Source organism: Aptenodytes patagonicus, chromosome 17 (genome assembly GCF_965638725.1).
Source record: "Aptenodytes patagonicus chromosome 17, bAptPat1.pri.cur, whole genome shotgun sequence".
Classification (NCBI taxonomy): Eukaryota; Metazoa; Chordata; class Aves; order Sphenisciformes; family Spheniscidae; genus Aptenodytes; species Aptenodytes patagonicus.
Window position 1 is genome coordinate 8,525,453 of NC_134965.1, and position 20,004 is coordinate 8,545,456.

General features: G+C 38.6%; 1 protein-coding gene across 2 annotated transcripts in view; it reads left to right on the forward strand.

The window, feature by feature from the left end:
- GOSR1 (golgi SNAP receptor complex member 1) overlaps positions 1 to 16,974 on the forward strand; it is a 33,373-nt gene extending 16,399 nt beyond the window's left edge. For both annotated transcript variants that reach the window (XM_076354305.1, XM_076354306.1), the window contains exons 7-9: positions 4,270 to 4,299; positions 13,721 to 13,803; positions 15,131 to 16,974. In XM_076354305.1, coding sequence (XP_076210420.1) covers positions 4,270 to 4,299; positions 13,721 to 13,803; positions 15,131 to 15,255 — 238 coding nt within the window. In that variant the 3' untranslated portion in view covers positions 15,256 to 16,974. The remainder of the gene's footprint in view (positions 1 to 4,269; positions 4,300 to 13,720; positions 13,804 to 15,130) is intronic.
- The last annotated feature ends 3,030 nt before the right edge of the window (positions 16,975 to 20,004 follow it).

Sequence of the window (20,004 nt, forward strand, 5' to 3'; positions counted from 1 at the left end):
TTGCAGTTAGAGAAAGAACAAAGTAAAATTATTATTTCTGTAATTATTCTTTATGAAAGTAAGAAAATAGTTATCAAGTGCTATATTAGTTTATTCTACAGGGGTTTTCTGTAATCCTTTTAAATTATTCTTTGTGACAATATTGCCCTTAATTTTATCTGAGGGGTTTAAAGTGCGTTGTGAAATGAGTTGTGTGCAGACGAGTCTTACTGTTGTATCTCTTTTCTCTAACAAGTGCTTGTATTGCGTATCTAGCTAGTAAGAGCGCAGCAAAATCTATGTATATGTTAGAAGCCCAGTCCTCACCTAAGTAATCATCTATATTACTGAATTTTAACTACCGGCATAAAGATTTGCTTTAAAAAAACGAGGAACCTAAAATGCTTTCTTTAGTTGTAAAAGCTTGATGTGATGGGCAGGCTTCTTTCCTATCCTAGAGGCATATTTCACGTAACTTTTCTTTTGGATTAATTTACCTGTCTGAATATTTAAATGACAAATTGCACAATCTTTTCTGAAGACAGCAGTTGCACAGAGACCTGATTATTTCATATGCATGACTGCTACTGTTGGATTTGTGCCATTTATTACAGTAGGTGATTGCCTCAGCATCTTTCAGTGTTTCTTTTGTATAGTATTTTTAAATGGCTTTGTCAAAGTGCTATCTGTCTCGACAGGTGAAAACGCATAGTTTATTGAAACAGGTGGCAAATCAGATTAATATTGCCCAGATCCATCGTTTGCTTGCTTGGATGTTCATAAGGTAATGTGTTTGCTTGGAATTGTTGTGTTTGCTTGGAAAGCGGAAGAACAAAGTCAAGAGATTTTTTTTTTTTTCTTTTAAGAGCCTCTACTTGTAGTGTGTTGAATGTGTAAGTTAAGCGAAATTACCTCTTTCAATGTTGTTATTTTTTTATTCTGTCAAAACAGTTGAAATTAACATTATTCATAATTGTGAGAACAACTTCTAGTTGTGTGAAACAGGTTATTAATAGTCAGAGAGCTGCAAACTTCCCTTGGGTCTCTGGGCCCCATTGTACTTTGTGTTCCTGATCTTCCTTAAATCTGACTTATTTCCTATAGTTACGAACTGTAAAACGATGGAACAACTGCTCGCTTCTGGATATCACTGTAAGGGAATGTTACAGTCTGTATTTGCAAGAACTTTGAAGGACTTTAAGAGATGCTGTAGGAGTGCATGTTACTGCCTTTAGAAAAGCCTCTAGCGTCTGCTTAAACTGGACTTTTGCAGGAAGTACTGAACTGAAGTCTGAGGGATTCTGATGCGCAGATTTTTACCATAAAATGTTCCTGCTCACACTGCCTTTACCAAAATTTCAGTGAATGTCATTGCTGTTTTCTGCTGGAGTCTGTTCACCTGCTGGAGGCTTGCAAGTAGAGCCCTTTTTGGAAATCCTCTCAGGGCCATTAAAAGATGATGCTCCTTGGGGTGGGAAGAACATACTGGAAGTCGTGTTTAGTAAATCTGTATGCTTCCCAGCTATTTATGTACGACTGTAAGAGTTAGTTCAGCCTGCCCTTACCTATACATCAGTCATTCTGAAGAAAATCCATATGCATCTCATCCTTTTAAATAGTTTGGATGACCTCCCCCTAAGTTGAGAAACATTGATCTTGTGACTTCAGAGGCCTGTTAAATGCCTTGTGTTGGCATTTGCATCTAATGTCCGTGTTTGTTGGTATTGAGAGCTGTTTATTACTGGGTTTATACATTTTTATTAACTTCTGCCTGTCATCATTTTACAGGTAGCTGCTTTTCCAGGGTTTAATTTTATATGTGTGTGTATACATACATACCTCTATAAAAAATAATGCAGTATAATATAATTGAATCTGAAGCTTTTAAATACTTTTTGTGTTTACGTCTCTGATTAAGTAACAGAACTGCCTAACTACAGCTTTCTCTAACATAAAAAGCAGTCGGTGTCTCTGCTGCAAATGGGCAAGCCTAATTTTTTGTGCTCTGAAAACCTTGGAGAACATCCTAGTTCACTTAAGGTCTCCGGATGTGTTCAACTTCCCTGTCATCTTCAGTTCATCAATATGAAAATGCTATAATTTCATCAGTTAAATGGACAAAGAGCTGGTAATGCTGGTGATGATTTTTCCAGGGTAGGGTTTTTTTTTTAATAGGACTGTTCTAGCAATGTTTTGTTCCACAGAATTTTTGTAAGTCTTGACTTATTTCCAGCTAGGCACCTGATATCTTTTTGTTGTTAATATAAAAAAAAAAGAAAAAAAGACAAAAAATAAAACCCAAAACTGTTTAAAAATGGCGCATACTTGTGCACCATTCTTGCTTTTCAGACTGTTTTCTGTTTTTGCAGTTTGTTCTTATTATGCACTGCCCACATAATACACTTGTCTGTTAGAGACTACCTATGTATGAAAGGCACATTCGCAGTTGAATTTTGTATCTTTGAGAATCAGCGACTACAGAAATCTGTAATGCATCGCTTTTCTGCTTGCCTTGGGGACATTATCAGATGCTGTGAGACTTGAGACTGCTTACATCGCTTTGTGTGCATAACTATGGTGTTTTACTTCTCTGTGCCAGTGGTAATAAATACCACACAGTGAATGCAGATGGTTTTATTTGATTAAACCGATGTACTTGCAACTGATGTGAATCTTTGGAGTGTGGCTTTGTTTTGGGAGCAGAAAGAAGTGTTCCAGTGTTTTCAGTGTTCGCTGCCCCAGTTGAGTCCCTCTCAACTTAAAATTGGGCAAAATATTTTTAGTGCTTTGTGTGCTCTCTCCATATTTCAAGCCATGGACTAGACTGAAATAGCAACCTTCATGTTTTCACTCCTCTTCACAGACAAATAAGGACATTCTGTTAGCATCTTCCCCCCCCCCCCGAGCAGTTTACACACGCGCACGCTGCACAACATGCTCCTGCGCCGTGCCTCCAGCTGGAGATGTGGGGGGATCTCCAGAATTTCTGTGGGTAGAAGAAAAGTTCCAAATTGGGCAGCTCTGGCTGAGTCAGAGGCAGAACTGTGCTGCGCCGGAGGCTGTTGATACCTTCCCTTTCTGAGGTGGCAAAACACTTGGAACAAGGAGGATGGAAGATGAAGACGGTCATGCCCTTTCAGTGTCTTTTAATCTTTTTAGTTTGGCAGCCATAAATTCTGCTTTAATACTGGAAGCAATATCCAGTACAACATAAAACTTCTTTCTGTTAGATTGATTTCGTTCTTAAACTGCAAACTAACATTTTTCTTCGGTTATTCTAGAAGAGTTTGCATAAATCTGTGGGGTAAACGGAGCAATTGTAGGGATGCATCATTGTTTCTGCAGTACGGGAAGCGGGGATGCAGTCACCTATTCTATGTCAGTGTTACATTTAAGCTATTGATTGCTGTAACAAGATATGTTTTTCTGGGATTTCATAATTGGCTGTAAAACAGTGATTAAAAACCTGTCTATAACAAGTTGAGTACAGAAAAAGAGAAATTGCTCAAGTCTTCTGAGGATCTTGTTTGTCATCTTAATCTCGCACATCCGTTTTTAAATGAAGTGTTCTCTCTGTGGTGCTGTATTTTAGGCTGTCCTTTTCCCAGCGAGGCTATGTAGAAACTCGATTAACATGTGGCAGCGAGGGGGAAGGGGCACGTGTAATCAAGGTCTTTCTCTTACAGATGGCGTGTCTTCTGTTTCCCATAAGCATCACTTAATTCTCATCCAACTGGTATTACTACAGAAAGAGCTTGCCTCTTTAACCACCATAAACCCGTGTTTGGTAAACTAGCTCTGAAGCAGTGTTTTGAGATGTTATTACCTGGAACCAAGCCTCAGCTTTTATTTTTAATTGCTTTTTTTGAGGGGGTGGGCAGGAATGAACAGGATTAAGGAGAAAAAAAAATAGGTACTTCCTTCTCTAATACTCCTTTCCAAACTGTCCTGGGCTCCTGGTACACATCAGGCTCAGTTAACGTTAATTAGCCATGAATCATGGAAACCGTTCCCCTTTTTCTGTTTTCTCAGTATTTTATGTGTTCTGAGCATCTGCTCTTGCATGCAGTTAGGAAATGCTGCTCTAGAGGACACTACGTGCATCTTCTCCAAAGACTCTCATACATATCAAATCTATATAGTAGCAAAAAGTGACTACATCCTGAAATAAGACGTTCTGAGGGCAAATTTGTTAAGGATTATATTATGGAGATCTTTGATTTAATAATCTAAAATAATGCTTAGAGCTTGTTCCTTTTTTAACTTCATTTTTTTTCTTTTGGCTTTCAGCTCAGATCGACTGATAGAAGAAACAATAAGGTAGGAATGAACTTACTAATTTTCATTATTTTCTGTACAATCAGTGTTTACATTGAATTGTGTCCAAAGATATCAGTCTTTTTGTTTATACAATAACTGCATTGTTTACAACTCATAGGCAGTATTACAATGAAATGGTGGTGGTGGGTTTTTTTTTTTTCCCTATTCAATATTGAAATAATGGTGTTGCTTAAATTTTTTGTTCATCCTAGTTTAGAAAATTTGGGTTTCTGTTCAAAGGTGAATAGCCCCTACAAAAACAAAGGGAATGATAGAGCAGAGTGAATCTCAGGTTGAGCTGTTGAGGGCTATTCCAGTAGTCAAGCTGTTTCTTCTCATAGTGACACTCTTCTACAACATGATTTTCTGTAATCCTTCAATGTATTCAGCACCCTAGTATGCAGCTGATATAGGTAAGGGCTTTTACCGCAAGGGCTTGAGAGGTTATTGCTGTTGTATAGTTATTTATCTTTTGGTTTTTTACATGGTTCGAATACTTGAGTGATACCTTCTCTAACTGATCTAGAAATTTTAGAACCGTAGCATCATAAATCACTTTTATCATCTGTGCCCTTCCCAATCTTCCATTGAACTCTGGGATTTTGCAAACCAATAATTCAGAGTGCCTGACTTAATGGTTTTAAATTTTAGATTATTGCTTTAAAAAAAAAAAAAAAGGAAGAAAGCAAGCAAGATATGCTTTCAGATAATGCATGTACTGGCAGAAGTGATCAAGAAGAGTAATTAGAGGTGCAGCAAGGCTCTATGTCCATTAAGGGCTGGCTAGCTTAAGTACATACAGTGGGCTTAGTATAATTAACGTGGTGGAAGAATGTGTTAAACCACATTAATGTGCAGTGATGAACCAGAAGTGGTCAGTATAATAATGTCTGAAAATGTCGATATAATCTCACCACAGCCTCATAAAGATATTTGCTAAACTTAGCACAGTTATTGTGAATATTTGTTTTACTTTGGGTTCTAGTTCTTTCCTAATTAAAAATCCTGTCCCTTATTGCCATGCTTGTAGCCCTGCTTTTCTGTCTCGTAAAAATGCTCAACGTTTGTTGAATCTCTTATTTGCTGCCACTCCAGTAACTAGAGCATTAAACAGCATATGGTGATTTATTAAGCTTTATATCCTGCAGAATGACTCGTATTTTATCATTTGAGCTCTTCGTCTAGCCTCTTGATTATGTGTCATCAGGGAGGCTGAGAGTATGTGTGATAAGTGAACCTCTGTGTTAATTTGCCTGTGCAAGGGAACGTAGCCGTGACAAACTGGAGCTCAGAACAGGGCAGCTACTTGAATATTCACCCAGGTTCCTCCATCGGTTTTGAGCCTACTCGGAAGCTCCATGTTGTCATCAGTAGGTGTCCTGGCTGGTTTAAAACTGCTTTGAGTTTCATTTGCATGAGCTGCAGTCCTGTGGTTGACTACAAATCAGCGATCTCCACAGTGACAGCTTCTCACACAATAATCCCTGCTTCATGGCTTGGTTCAGAGCTCCTTGGTGCTGTTTACTGAAAGCATTCCTTAATAAATGAACTTTGATTTTTAAGAGGCTGGATTTCAGCACTCCTTGTTGCACCATTTATTATCTGTAGGAAATGAACTTCTTGTTGTAGTTGTTACCAAAAATGTTCTACATTTCCTTTTGTAGAAAAAGAGTTTGTTTTGGTAACAACATTGAGCAGGAAATATAATTTCATTTATATCATCTTAATTCCATTCCGACACTGTTGAAACCAGGGTGAATTTTTTGTTTTACTCTTTTTCTTGTTATTCCCAGTAATCACAAGTGTTCAGGTTTGATATTAATTGGTGGTAAACCCCGCTGCATTTTAAGTGAATTTACCAGATAGAAATTTACCCAACTTCTGATTATCAATTGCTGTATCTATTGTAAACCAAGTAAAAGACGGAATTGTGCAGAGGAAGCTGTTTGAATGCAGATTCCTTGAGCTAAGTGAGATGTAATTAGCTTACTCTGGCTACTAATACCGCTCTGTCTTCAAGGTTTACATCTGCTGTAGTTCATTACTCATTATTCGGGTGTAATTCAGGAAGTTAAGACATCACTCTTTATTTTTTTAGGGGTTGTTGTTAAACGGTGAGTCTAAACACTGGAAAGCATTTTTCTGTGCATGCAGAGGCTTTTGTTGACAAGCTGCGTACCGGTGAGCCCATTGCCAGGGACCCTACAGTCAGCACTAATTGTGGAACCCTTGCTCTAACTTTCTGTGGGGAAGAGAACCAAAGGAGTGCAGAGCCTGACTCTTCCTGCGTATGGTTCCTCCATGGGAGCAAACATAGGTGCAAGAGAATATAGGGGCACCTAAGCTGAAATTATTCAGTAACTAAAGTGATGAGTAGGGCTGTCGTTCCAGATGTTTTGTTAGTACTAAACTTTTAATCAATTTTAAAATGAATTACGTGACATGGGTTCTTACTGCAGCATATTTCTTTCCAGAAACGAGTGGGATGTGATACTTTGTACTGCAGTTCTTTTGGAACAGTGTTCACTTCTCTTGGCCAGATTTAAATATAAGCATAGATTTTGCTTGATATGTTTGGTGTTCTTGGGTTTTCATTTTCAAACATTATCGCTTCTCCAAAATATCAAATGATTTATTTCTTGTTTTCCAACAACTTATATTTTTAGGTTGGCTCAGTTTGAGGTTTTTTTATAGTTTTGCATGTACAGTGTGACAAGTTCTTAGGATTTTATTGTAAAACTGTTTCTGAGGCCTGATTCAGGCTGATTTGTCAGTGTTTATATATTAACAAATTGGGCTACTGCACTTCCACTCTGAAGCCAGACCAAAACCATAGATTTAATTTAAAAAAAAAAAAATCATCTCCTTATATATTTGGGGCATTTCTTTAGGTAATAGTTAGGATTTAATAAAAGGGAAAAATTCACTTGCGTTGAATCTTGACTTTACAGAATGGAAAGGCATGAATTAGATTTTGAGTCTTGGCTCTTTTCGAAAGAGCCTTGCCAGAGTGTCTAGGCAAAATCACTTGCATTTCTGGGGGAATGTTCTTTTCGTTTTCATCTTAGGCTTCATTAAAACACACAATAATCTTTAAGGTAATTTGAAAGAGTGTGTGTGCGCGTATGCATATATATACACACACGTGTATATTTATAGATACAAATATATATGTATGTATATGCAAAGAATAAGTGATATAATCAGAATTTTTACCAATTTAAAACTAGAGCTTGCATTTCTATGCAGAGTCACAGAGGCCATTCCCTTAATCATAGATGTTGTCATGAATTTAAATGAGCCAGTATGATTCATGGAGTACCAAATGAAGCAGAAGTTCCAGTAATACATGAATTATTTGATTTTTAAAAACACATCTTGTTCCTTTAGAGCTTTGTTTTAGTTCTTCATCAATGTAGATTTGACTGAGCTGTCTCAATGGATGAAGCAAGAAGTTGACTTGTTGGTATGTTTCGCTTGATAATACGCTGTATGTATATGGCTGCTCTGTGGGGTGAAAATACCCGACAGCTTAAACATTTGTCTAGGTAAAAACACTTTGCTTCCAAGTCAAGCAGCATTAAAAGTGTATCTCTAAATGTTAGACTAGTTTGACTGTGATAATGGCTGGAAATGTTTATTACTCTCTACTTTTTCATGCCAGCAAAAACTGCAAACTGTAAAAATATCAGTTGTTTTACTTTTGAAGAGAAATTTGGTTGCTTGCATACCCGTAGCGCTACTGAACATTCAAGGACAACCTAGAAATGTAAGTGAAATTTTGAGGAAATATGGCTGCAAGCACAGGAATTTCAGATACTCCTGCTGATTTGTGGAAGAGATGGGTGGGCTCTGTGGCTGTGACCTCGGGCTTACCTAGAAGAGATTTCTGCAGTAGTGCAGCAATCTTTAATGTTGTACTTCAGCAGTGCTTTAATATTAAATATAGAGAGCAGAATACCATCTCATTTTAGAAACTTGGTTTACGCCCAACCGTAGTAGTTCAAGCCAGTGCAGCACTGAGAATAGTTCATGCTAGTTTCCAAGTGAAACGTTAAATCAGGGTCATCTTGATTCCAGTAAGAAGCATTTAATCTTTTATTATAAATGTTGTGTAGAAGTTTCAAAACGTAAGAAAAACGTATTCTTGATCTGGGGAGATTACGGTGTTGAGTAACTAAATGGGGCCAATATTGTGAATGGGAAGAATATGATTAATTTATTTAAAAACGCATTTGTCAGTGGAGAAATGGCAACAATATGTCAGTGAGCATATGTTAGGGATGGGTACAAAACCACAACTGTCTGATGAAGGGTATGAGGAAGCTGCAATACTTGAGACTGTACAAGACCAATCAGTGGACTAGCCCCCAGGAGCTGTGTGTTTCCTGGTACTGCTTAAATTTAATAGTCTCATTTAGAGATATAAAGGCTTAGGTAAACCAGCTCATGTTTTGAGTGATCAAATTATACATGAGGAACAGTGCTTTCTACTTGAATTTTGACTTGTTAATGGTAGCTAGAATCCAGTTAAACTCTTGTTCATGGATATCACAATTACATTTTATTACTAGACCGTATCATATTAAAAATGGTAATCACTACAATTATTTTTTTCTTCAGAGCTCTTCAGTAAAACCTAGCCCATTGAGCTAAATTTTTCAAAATACCGGGTAAAAGAAATGAAGAAGGTTCCAATCTTGTAATATGTAAACTTAAACAGTTGCATCCTGCCTTTTTATATGGAATGGACAGTTTCACTCCTCAGATGTTAAAGCGGGAACCTTGTGTTCCATGGTGATCTGTAATAATTATTTCCAAAGGCATTTTGGAAGTGTCTCAGGAACACTTTATATCCTGGCAATCATCTTGTATTTTCACCTCTGTAAATTAATGGATGCCTTAATGAGTCATTGGATGCATCTTATGAAAACATGTGGCTTAATTCAGGAGTGCTTTGAGAAATGCTGTATTAAAACTTCATCTGGACACGTACCAAGTCAGAGTGGGGGTGTAAGATAAGAAGCTGTAGGTTACTGAGCAAGCTTTCCTGTGTACAGCTAGGAAATCTTTTTTTTACCAACTTGGTTCCTAGTAATTCAAAACTTCCTGATTGCTGCTCTCAATAGCAAATGTAATGTTTTTGCAAGCTTGTGGCTTTTTACTTTGGAAAACTAAAATACCTGTATGCTGAGTTGTAAATGCATATAATCTCTCAAATGCTGTATCTTCTTGTCGGCAACTGAGTACCACACAGCTGCTCGCTCAGTCTCCTCCCCCCCCCCGGTGGGATGGGGGAGAGAATCGGAAGAGTAGAAGTGAGAAAACTCATGGGTTGAGATAAAAACAGTTTAATAATTGAAATAAAATAAAATAATAATAATAGGAAGAAGAATAATATACAAAGCAAGTGATGCACGATGCAATTGCTCACCACCCGCCGACCGATGCCCAGCCAGTCCCCGAGCAGCGGCCCCCCCCGGCCGGCTTTCCCCAGTTTATGTACTGAGCATGACGTCACATGGTATGGAATGTCCCTTTGGCCAGTTGGGGTCAGCTGTCCTGGCTGTGCCCCCTCCCAGCTTCTTGTGCACCTCCAGCCTGCTCAGTCGGTGGAGCATGGGAAGCTGAAAACTCCTTGACTAGTGTCAGCACTGCTCAGCAACAACTAAAACATCGGGGTGTTATCAACATTGTTCTCATCCTAAATCCAAAACACAGCACTGTACCAGCTGCTAGGAAGAAAATTAACTCTATCCCAGCCAAAACCAGGACACTTCTCACGTATGATACGATTTGATGTATTTACTGTTCTGATTTTGTAGTCCCTTTTTCAGCCCTTGATGGTAACTGCTTTTTCTATATTGGTATACAGCTGTTTATCCTCTGTTCAGAATTTCTGTTAACACCTTCCCTTAGATGCTTTTCTTTGTATACTCATGCACTGTTGGGGTAGGCAATGATGTGATTCTTTTTCTTCTTCTCCTCCAATCTAATTTTCACTTTCTTTTCTTTTCATTTTAGTCCTGAAAAGACTCTCCTGTGTAATCCAATAAATCAGTTGCATTTATGGGTTAGATGAGCTAGTATTTCCACAGGAACAAGCACACACAATGTGCTGAGTGGCAGTACTACACAGTCTAAGAGGAGAAGCTTTGTAGACTTTCTTCTGATCTTTTTACAGAAACGAAGAGCATTGGTTAATGGCTTCTGGCAACCGCTTTATAAACACCAAGGAGGCGACTGCAAGCCCTGTTGCTTCCACTTAACCATGAGTTTCATTTTCACTTTGTGCTGATTTGGCACTTCGAAAGTATAAAAGAAAAAAGTGCTAAATAGCGGGCTGCAAATAAAAAATGCTTGAAGGTTTTTCTTAGTTCTGCCCTGAAACTTCCATATTTTTTTTTTTTTTTAAATCTAATACTTCAAGACTTAGTATTAAAATGTTAAATCTGTTCTTATAGAGCTGCTGATTGAAAATGTTAGGGTTTTGCCTATGTGTTATCAAACTGTTTGTATTCTCTTTATGACTGATAAACTCCCAATTTCTTAATGTATGTCCAAGTTTACAGAATGCTAATGTAACCTTAAGGTAATATATTGATCTGCCCTGTCAATGCATGTTGTTCTATTTAAAAGAATTTGCTTTATAGAGCTTTCGGAAGAGTCTTTTCTGTGACCTGAAAGCTACGAGAGCCATAGGCTGGTCCTTGTGTCACCTGTCTCTCACATATGTCTGTGTGATGAACTTGTCTTGCTTTCCAAGGTATTCTGCTACTGCTAAAACCAAAATCATACCACTTAAAACACTTGGGCTTTGGCTTGGTGAGCTCTTAGTTTTTATGGGCAAAACCAGAGCTGGAAAAGACAGCCTCCACCTGAAGAGGTGGTAGCAGATTTTTTTCCTTTTCTTTTTTTTTTTTTCCCTTCCTTTTTTTTTTTTTCCTTAAAGTTTGCCTGGCACATTATAGGAAGGCTGAAGATACTGTATCAAGGGCTACTTGAGATGGAGTAGGCAGATATAATGGGAGGGAGCCCAAAGGAACACTCTGCTCCAGAAATACTCTAGGGATCATTGATCCAGGCTGTTTTCTTCTTTAAGATGTTTGTGAACTGCGATACTGACCTTTTGCTGTAAGTCTTGAAGGACAATTGTTAGGCTTGGCTCTGCTGGTTTTTGCCAGCTATTCTTGTGATGCTGGCTGTAGTGTCCTAGTAGGGAAGCCAGTGGTACATCAGATGATGCAGAGCTGCTCATTCCAAGTGTTGTTTTATTCAGAGAGAAACTTGAAATAAAATGTATGAAATGGTCTTTGTTATAAAAATGTTGGGAATGCCAGTTCTGTGTTTAGCAAGTGTACAAATATAATTTGTGTGTGTGACTTTTCCTACCAGATTTACTTGGAAAGATACACTAAGGTGGATAAAGGTCCTTTTTTTTATCACCTTCCAGTACTGAAATGCCAGGTCAACCTAAGTACTTCAGTACTGGTATCTGGACAAATGGTGTTGCAACATTTTAACTGTTAGAGAAAGATAAGCCCAGAGCCCTGAAACGCAGGTGAATTCAGTACAGAGCAGTGCTTGAGAACCAGACGTATTGCGCAAGTGCATTCAGAGAGTTCAGCAGTAAATATTAAGGCTTTATGTAAAATGCAGAGTCCAATTTATATTGCAGAACTTGAGAATAATACTAGGCTTGCACTGTGTGTTTCGGTGCTTTGTACCTGCCCCTCCTTAGAAATAATGCTCACGTCAGTGTGATTTTTGTATCGCGTTTGTATACAGACACTGAGCGTGAGCAAGCATAAAATGCTCTTGAAAATTTGGATGTCTGTATTGGGTAAAAGAAGCATTTTGCATTTTCTTATCTGTTTGTTCTCCTCTGAAATTATGGCTTTAGTTCCCTTTTCTCATATTTATATCTGTCGTATTGTGTTGTTCCACTTAACTTTCATTCTCCCAGAACTCTTTCCCTCCATATTTAAGGCTCACAAACTTGTCCAAGAATTTGTTTTAATCGTTGTTACTCACATAGATATAGTCAACAGCAATATAGGTGTCATTTTCTGAGTTATTATCCAGCCATGCTGTATTTATGTCCTACTTTGTTTATTTTTGAAATGCATGCCAGCCAAGGAGAGCAGTATTGTCATACTGTTCCTTCTTAAGCACCGTATCTCCAGAACCTAAACTTTTATATACTGTTTCTCTAGATGTAAATTAGTCTGTGCAGTTTGTCTTGACAAAGCTATTGCATTCGAAGTAGCTACATGAAATACTACCTGGGACTACAAGTAGTAGCCTACCCTTTCATTTTCCATCCTATAACTCTTTGTTTTACAAGCTGAAGAGAAACTTAAGGTAGAGAAAAATGTCTGTCAGCTGAGTAGTTCTTTAAAATCTTCATTTAAATGTCTTATTTTTAAGAGCACAGTTGCTTTTTTCCAACTTCCAGAATGTATTAAATTTGAAATGGGAAATTCTGTTTTATATTCACCTGTATTGTGTCCTTATATTTGGATAAAGTACATACAGCTGGACCATGTATTAGTAAAGAAACAGAGTATGAAAACCTATATGTCCATGAATGATATTCTTAATTAGGACCAAAGCACAAAAATGTATTTTATCTGTGCTGTGATGGAAGCATCATTTGATAGGATTTCATTATACACCAGCTCCCTCAACTCCAGCTTATGGAAAACAGTCAGGTGGGGCTTGCTGGGAAGAGACGTTAATGCAGGAGAATCCAAGCTTTGCCCACTTATCTGGAGTCAGAGGACAGTGTTAATCCTGAGTCAAAGTAGATCTCAACGCCTTGTGGTTTAAATGTCTTCAAAGACCTGGTGACTGTATGTCCCAGCTTGATTGTCCAGAAACCTTCTGTGTAAAGCTCCGTGAGCTGTCGGGTCTCAAACAGCACTTCCATCTCCTCTCAGCCAGCACGTTTGCTTTGCAAATTGATTTTTAATTGTGAGTCAGCTCTTATTTACTTAACGCTTCTGTAACCATCATATTCTGATGGCAGACAAGAAGTTTCATATGCTGTTTAGAGTGAAAGTAAGTATGGGGCTTCTGTGGTTAAACTTCTAAATTTAAAACTTACGCCAGAAGAGTACCTTTAGGTTTGCTTGTAACGTAGTACCATTTTTTGTTGGGGCTGGGGGAGATATGCCAAACCCCTGCCTGTTTCAAGAAATTGCAGTGTTTTCAATTGTTAATGGCTTATATAAAAAGAGAAATCATTTAAGTGTAAAGGGTAGAGATTAATGGAGGAAATGTGGTTTCATTCATATTGCTTCACCTCATTCATTGTTCTCTAAAGAAGTGTTGTCTGCTTGCTTTCCTCTTGCTTTAGCTGTAGATTATTCTTAGCACCAACAACTTGATCCACTCTTTTTTTTTTTTCTTTCTCCAGCATTGCCATGGCAACTAAAGAAAATATGACTTCGCAGAGAGGGATGTTGAAGTCCATACAAAGCAAGATGAATACCTTGGCTAGTATCCTTTCCTAAAAATTTGTGTTGCCAGTGCATAAGAAGAGGTATAGTACAGTTTTTCACTCTGTCTTTTGGGGATCAAAATGCCTTGTGATGTCAATGGCTGTGTAACCTGTAGTGGTATTGTCATTAGTGACTGACAGACCATTTTTTAACCAGTCTCACTTGATAATCTGACTGAAGCATCTCAATGATGAATGGAGTGAATAAGTTGTTTTTACTCAAATTTGAATACTGCATATAAATCAATGTAGCTTAATTTTCAGGTAGAGATCTGCAACGGCATTTTATGGCCTTCCCTGCTATACATTTTTGTAAAAGTATAATTTCATTTTACTTCTTGCTTTTTGCTTTCAAGACTGTCCAGAGCTGAAGCTTGGCATACATTGCTGCTTGTTATGGTTTACAGCTAAGAGTATTCATGACCTGAGTATCCTCTTGTCTGTCACAGTCTTGTAGATGTTAAGATTTTGGTTGGTTGGTTTCTCCTCGTATTCTGTGCTCATGGCTAAAGAATGTGCCGGACTGTCAAGTCATGCGTGTTTGTCATTTTCCCACTTATTCCTTCCTTTCTGTCATAAGGGCCCAAAGAACATCATTAGCATCATTTGATTAGACAGATTACATCCTGAAGAGATGTATCTTGGTAACCCATAAATTTCATTACAGTTTTTAGCAACTGGCAAGAACAAAAAAAATTCAATAAGCTTTGGCCTTAAAAGATTCTTGGTTCCAAAGACATGAAGCTCTGAAACTTATTATCTTGTTGGCAATTGTATTTTGTACATTAAAAGATAGATTTACATCTTTATAAGTTTACAGTAGGAGGAGTTCTTCCTTACGTGCTATACCTGAACAGTGCGTAGTCATGCAACGTGCATGATTTTCTCAGTCAAATGCCTTTGGTTGTTCCCTTCACCAGTAACAGAATTCCATTAAATAAATTCCACAGATGTTTTATATAACTGTCCCATTTTTTTTTTCATTCTCATTTAAACACAATTATTAAAAGTAACTAAGCCTCATATTGGAGATTAAAGTATATCAAACGCTGGTAATTTAGGCGATCAGGTGATGAATTCTGTGTAAATGTGAACTCTAAGCTGTTCTGTTTTCTCTTTTCTCTGATTGTCTGTTATTAGTGAAGTACTAACTGCTGTTAGTTGTAATCCTGCTGACTGTCCATCAGGTTTTTTAGTGCATCTGGTTTTTCCATCTCGGGAGTAGTTCTGCATTTCTTGCAGTATTGGGATTTCCACATACAGAATTTGGGGCTTGTTGGTGAAGATACTGCTTGCTGATATGACCTTGACTCAGACTCCTTAAAGATCGGTTTCCAGCAGTGAACAGCCTGATTCAAAGGATCAACCTTCGGAAACGACGAGATTCTTTCATCTTGGGTGGCATTATTGGCATCTGTACCATCTTACTGCTGCTATACGCTTTTCATTGATGGATGTTGCCCCATGGACTCTGCTAAACTCATCACCACCATCCCTCCCCCCCCCAGTCAAGGAAAAGGGAGTGGGGGAAGCAACAGACTTCAAACAGCCTGCTCGTTATGGCTGGGAGTATCAGCATGATGTCTAGAGCTTATGATGGTAGACTGCGACACTGGTTTTGGGTTGAAGCTGCAGTGTTTCTCCTTCCCTGCCGTACATCTTCCTTTGGTTAAATTTTGTGGGATTTGTTTGTCTTTAATTCCCTTTCTCACTGCAAGGTAAGTAAATACGGGACACTTACCAGAACCAGTAGAACAGTTTCTGTGCCCAGCAGCGCTGGGGAGGTCTGTTGTTGGCTGGTAAGTGGAAAAAGATTGTTACGCTTGCCTTGGGTGGAAACTCTGCAGGAAGCCTGTTTCCCCTGTAGGCCAAGCACAGTACTGACCACTTTTGCCCTCTGAGAAGAATATTGCAGCTTTAAGCCGTCAGGTTGCTTTACTACTAAATACATGTTCTGTAATTCTTTTTAACTCATGGTTGAGATACTAGTTATTTCTGCATAATTTGTGCTGTGAAAACTGTGCTTCACACAAATTCCTCAAAGTCAAAAAAAAAAAAAAAAAAAGAAAAAGATTGTTCAGTTCACTTTTTGCACAGAATATGAATAAACTACCCTCTGAGGAAGATTTGTAAGGTTTCTTGTGGCTTTAAAGGGACTAACAAGTCCCCCTTTGTAAAAAGGGAGCACAGTGTCCTAGCAGCTGTTTACTATAGTGTTCAGTCATCTGAAAAGTGACCAAACATGAGTTCACCTAAAAGTAGTCTTTTGGGTGTAAATACTTTGATTTTGGCTGGCATCATAAAGGTCTTTATAAAGACATGATAAGCAGTTTGAAAAGTCTATATTGTAATTTAGATAAAGTTATTCTAATAGCATTAATATTTTTACACTGTAAGTAGGATATAATCTAAACTGTCAATTGGAAATTAAAATTATGATGGTTATACCTGAGGCAAATGTATCTGTGTGCAAAATTTTTGGACATAACTCCTCATAGTAAAGAGTTGAATGTATGAATAGTGAAACAAGTATTATTTACCATTATCTGGGGGGGGAAAAAATTTTTGTCCAGACATGCAATGTGAATCCTTGTTGTGTTTGCGTCTCTCAACAAAGCTGACATCAGGAATGGCTTCGATATTGCCGATTAACGAATTACAGATTTTTCCATCTGTTATATCATAACCAAGTAAGTCCAAACTGAGGCACTGAAATATCCTTCCAAGAACTTGATTAACTCTGTTCACATTCAGTTTACAGTGCTTCTAACAGATTTGGTGTATGCCATTACCCGCAAATGTCAGATAGTCTCCAGGTTCTCTTCTGGAACAAAGTCTAGCGGGACGGACGCAATTTTTTACTGCTTTTTATAGTGTCTGTGAAGTACCTGTTGGAGGGAGTAGAGACTTGTGCCTGTGTAGTGTGCAAAACCACACTGTTGCGCCTAAAATGTCTGTATGGATTTGAAGGCTTATTTGCAGACTAATAACTTTGTGCTAAAAAGTCAAAGGCTTCTAATCAGTCATCTTGTCGTTGGGATTAGGAAGCATTTGGAATTAATACGTGTAAAACTGTGGGGCTTGTATTTTAAATAAAGGGTGATTATTTGGTTGATTTGGGAACGTTCCTGGTTTGAAATGAAGTGTTCATTAAAGGGGTTTATGAAAAACCTTGATGGATAAAGGAGGTTTGTTAATGAATCTGTGTGTTGGGAGATCAAACCTCTTCTCCCTGATGCTTTTTCTTTGATTCCACACACCCCCCCCCCCCCCCCCCCCCCCCCCCCCCCCCGAAGGGACCCTGATCAGCAGTCATGCTTCTGTTTAGGATTTGTAGGATTTGGTTGCTATATAGTTGGCAATACGAGATCTGCAGTACCGTAAATAAATTCACTTATTTAATCTTATAACCAGTCTTTTTACTGGACTTAATTGATTATTTGGTGCATATATTTAATCTTATTGTGTGAAGAAGCTGCTATGGAAAATATGTAGATTATAATAAATATGTAAACATAATTGATTTTTCATGTTATGAAAATGTTATGGAGGAACTGATATATTTTAGTATAAAATAACGGAAATATGCTGAATTATCTCTGATAAAGCTTTACTGGAAATGGTTTCGCTGTTGGCAACCCCTCCAAGGTTTTTATTTGTCTTGGTTTTGAGATAGTTTTGTGTTGAAAAATGCATTTAATTAACCTTGTAGTCTCCCCTTCATCATCTTCTTGTAGTCCTCTAGCAATGAGAGCAGGCGTTCTGCATTGCTCTCTGAAGTGGCGTGCTTGCATACAGCTGAGGGGAAAGACTTGCTAATTCTCCTGAACACCTCTAATAACATGGACCTATAGTTAGGGCGACGGACCGTAAATTAAAACAGTGGCTTGTAGCATTTAATCTCAACCCCCAAAATATAGGTTTGTATGTCTCCCGTTGCCAAGTATGTTCTCTGCGTTTTTCATTGTGTGGTTCCTCTTGCTCTAAGGGAAAAAAAGTGGTTAAAGAATTCTCATTTCTGCAATTGCTGGCAAAGTTGCAGTTTTGTAACTCAACCAAATAGAATTGCGCTAAGAAAATTATTGCTCAGCCATTGAAATGAAGTGAGAAAATCCATAATATTTCTACAGGGCTCATTTCCCCCCCCCCCTCCCCCCCCCCCAACTTTTTAAATTTCTGCTTTTTTCTTGCCAGTACCCCAGCACCTATTTTAAACCTGTCCAACAACTCCTTAGCTCTGCATTAGAACGTAAGGGATTGTATTGGTAACTTTTGATGCCACGCTTCACAGGGACGCAAATAGTTTAATCCTTGCTTTTTAGACTATTTTTACATGTTTATCTGATCTTCAAGCGCTGGTTGCTAGCGCAGAGGAACGGCATTCGGGCAACACCCAGTACTGCGTGTTCAGTCAATAGTGAGTGTTTGTGTGGCCAAAGCCCAGACCCGAGCCGTAACTTACCCCCAGCCCTTCACGGGAGCGTGCCGAAGCACGGGTGGAGGCAGGGCTTGGCTATCCTGTACGTCTCTGGGACCAAGCAGTGTGGTGCTTCTGGTAATACGAGAGTTTGCCCTTCCAGGGAAGGCACAACGCTTTTTATTAACCAACATTGATTTCAGGAGGTTTTGGATACGTTAAGTGTGGTATAAATTCCTGCTGGATTCATTACACTGAATAATCAACTAGAATTTTTCATCTGTAGTTTTAGAAGTCCTTTCTTTTGGACAGTCTTAAGATTACTGTGAGAAGAAAGGATCAGTTCCTCGCTGGATGTTGAAAACGAAAGAACAAAAGTAGATTTTGAGGTGATGTGAAAGTTTCAGATAAATTGTCGACAGCTTGTCCTCCAGGGCTGTGTCCTCTGAGGAGCTACGTTCCTGAAGCTCCCCCAAAACCGCTACTCAGGGAGCAAAGTCTAGTCCACCACTTCTGACTGTGTAACTCATTTAGTCAGGACTATTTTAACTCTAGCAGCTTGTTTCCCAAGATCACTTGATCCATAACCTTTTCCTGTTTTTACTTTTTTTTCCCCAAAGCTTTCATTTGAAAGAGGAAGGAGAGGTAACAGCTGTATCACTTATGAAGGAGGAAATAATTCCGAAACTCCTTATGACAGTATCGGATTATGAAACCCTCCGGAGCAGGGGTCCTATTGAGCAATATGCAGTACAGGAGACTGCAGCGAAAGACAGGCTGAGACAAAACTGAGCCATATTCTAGGTGACATCTGCAAGTCCTCTTGGTGCCCTGTATCTCTCCTGGCGACTGGATAGTTGAAACCAGTGTGATGCTTTCAGTTCCGAATACGTAAGCGGTTGTTGATCTGTCTACTACTGACTGAGGAAAGCAGTTTGAATAAACATTCTCTCAAGACAAAAACAAAAAACCCACCTTTCTCACAAAATACCCCAGTCCAGACCCTTGTAAATGAGTTTCTGATTGCACTTTCTGGTTTTTTGCTTTTCATACAGCTTCTTGAAACTTATTTTATTGTAACTGTAATTATTTTTGTTCTCACCTATTGTGCATTCTCTGTATGTATGGGAAAAAAAAAGCTTTGATATGTAATTTAATAATAAATTAGAATTCTAAGCAAGGTGCTTGGTTCTTTCCCCATGACAATCTTTGCCTACCTAAACTTCAGGGAGGATGCAGAGAAGATTCATCTCTCCGGTTTGGGATTGTGAACACGCGAATTAGTTTGTTCTCTGTTTTTGTACCAAATATCAGACGTGATGGAGCATTTCCTGACCCGAAGTGCTCGGTTTGGCGGGATGTGTTCGTCCTGCCTGCGTGTGCAGACCTGGACTGGACTCCCCTTCTCCCCTTCTGTTTCAGGCACCCGCACTGGAAAGGTCTGAATATAGTCATGACTTACCGCTGTCCTTTGACAGATGGAACAAGGATGGTTTTCTTTACGGGTAAGCTTTAAAAAGTTTTCTATATAGCCATAGTATAAAACATTTAATTCCCAAATGCACACCAAAGCTGATGTTGATCTGAAGAGCCTTCGCAGCATAAGGTGCCACCCCCCTTTTTTAATACACTTCTCAGTAGTTTGGTATGTTCCCCCCCGCCCCGGCTTCTGCAGTCACAACACGAACGCCAAAAATGAGCCGATACTTTGAACATGGTACGGGCAATCGTAAAAACTCTCTCCCTAAAGTTCCATCGTGCCCTGTAGTTTTCTAGCCGTGCT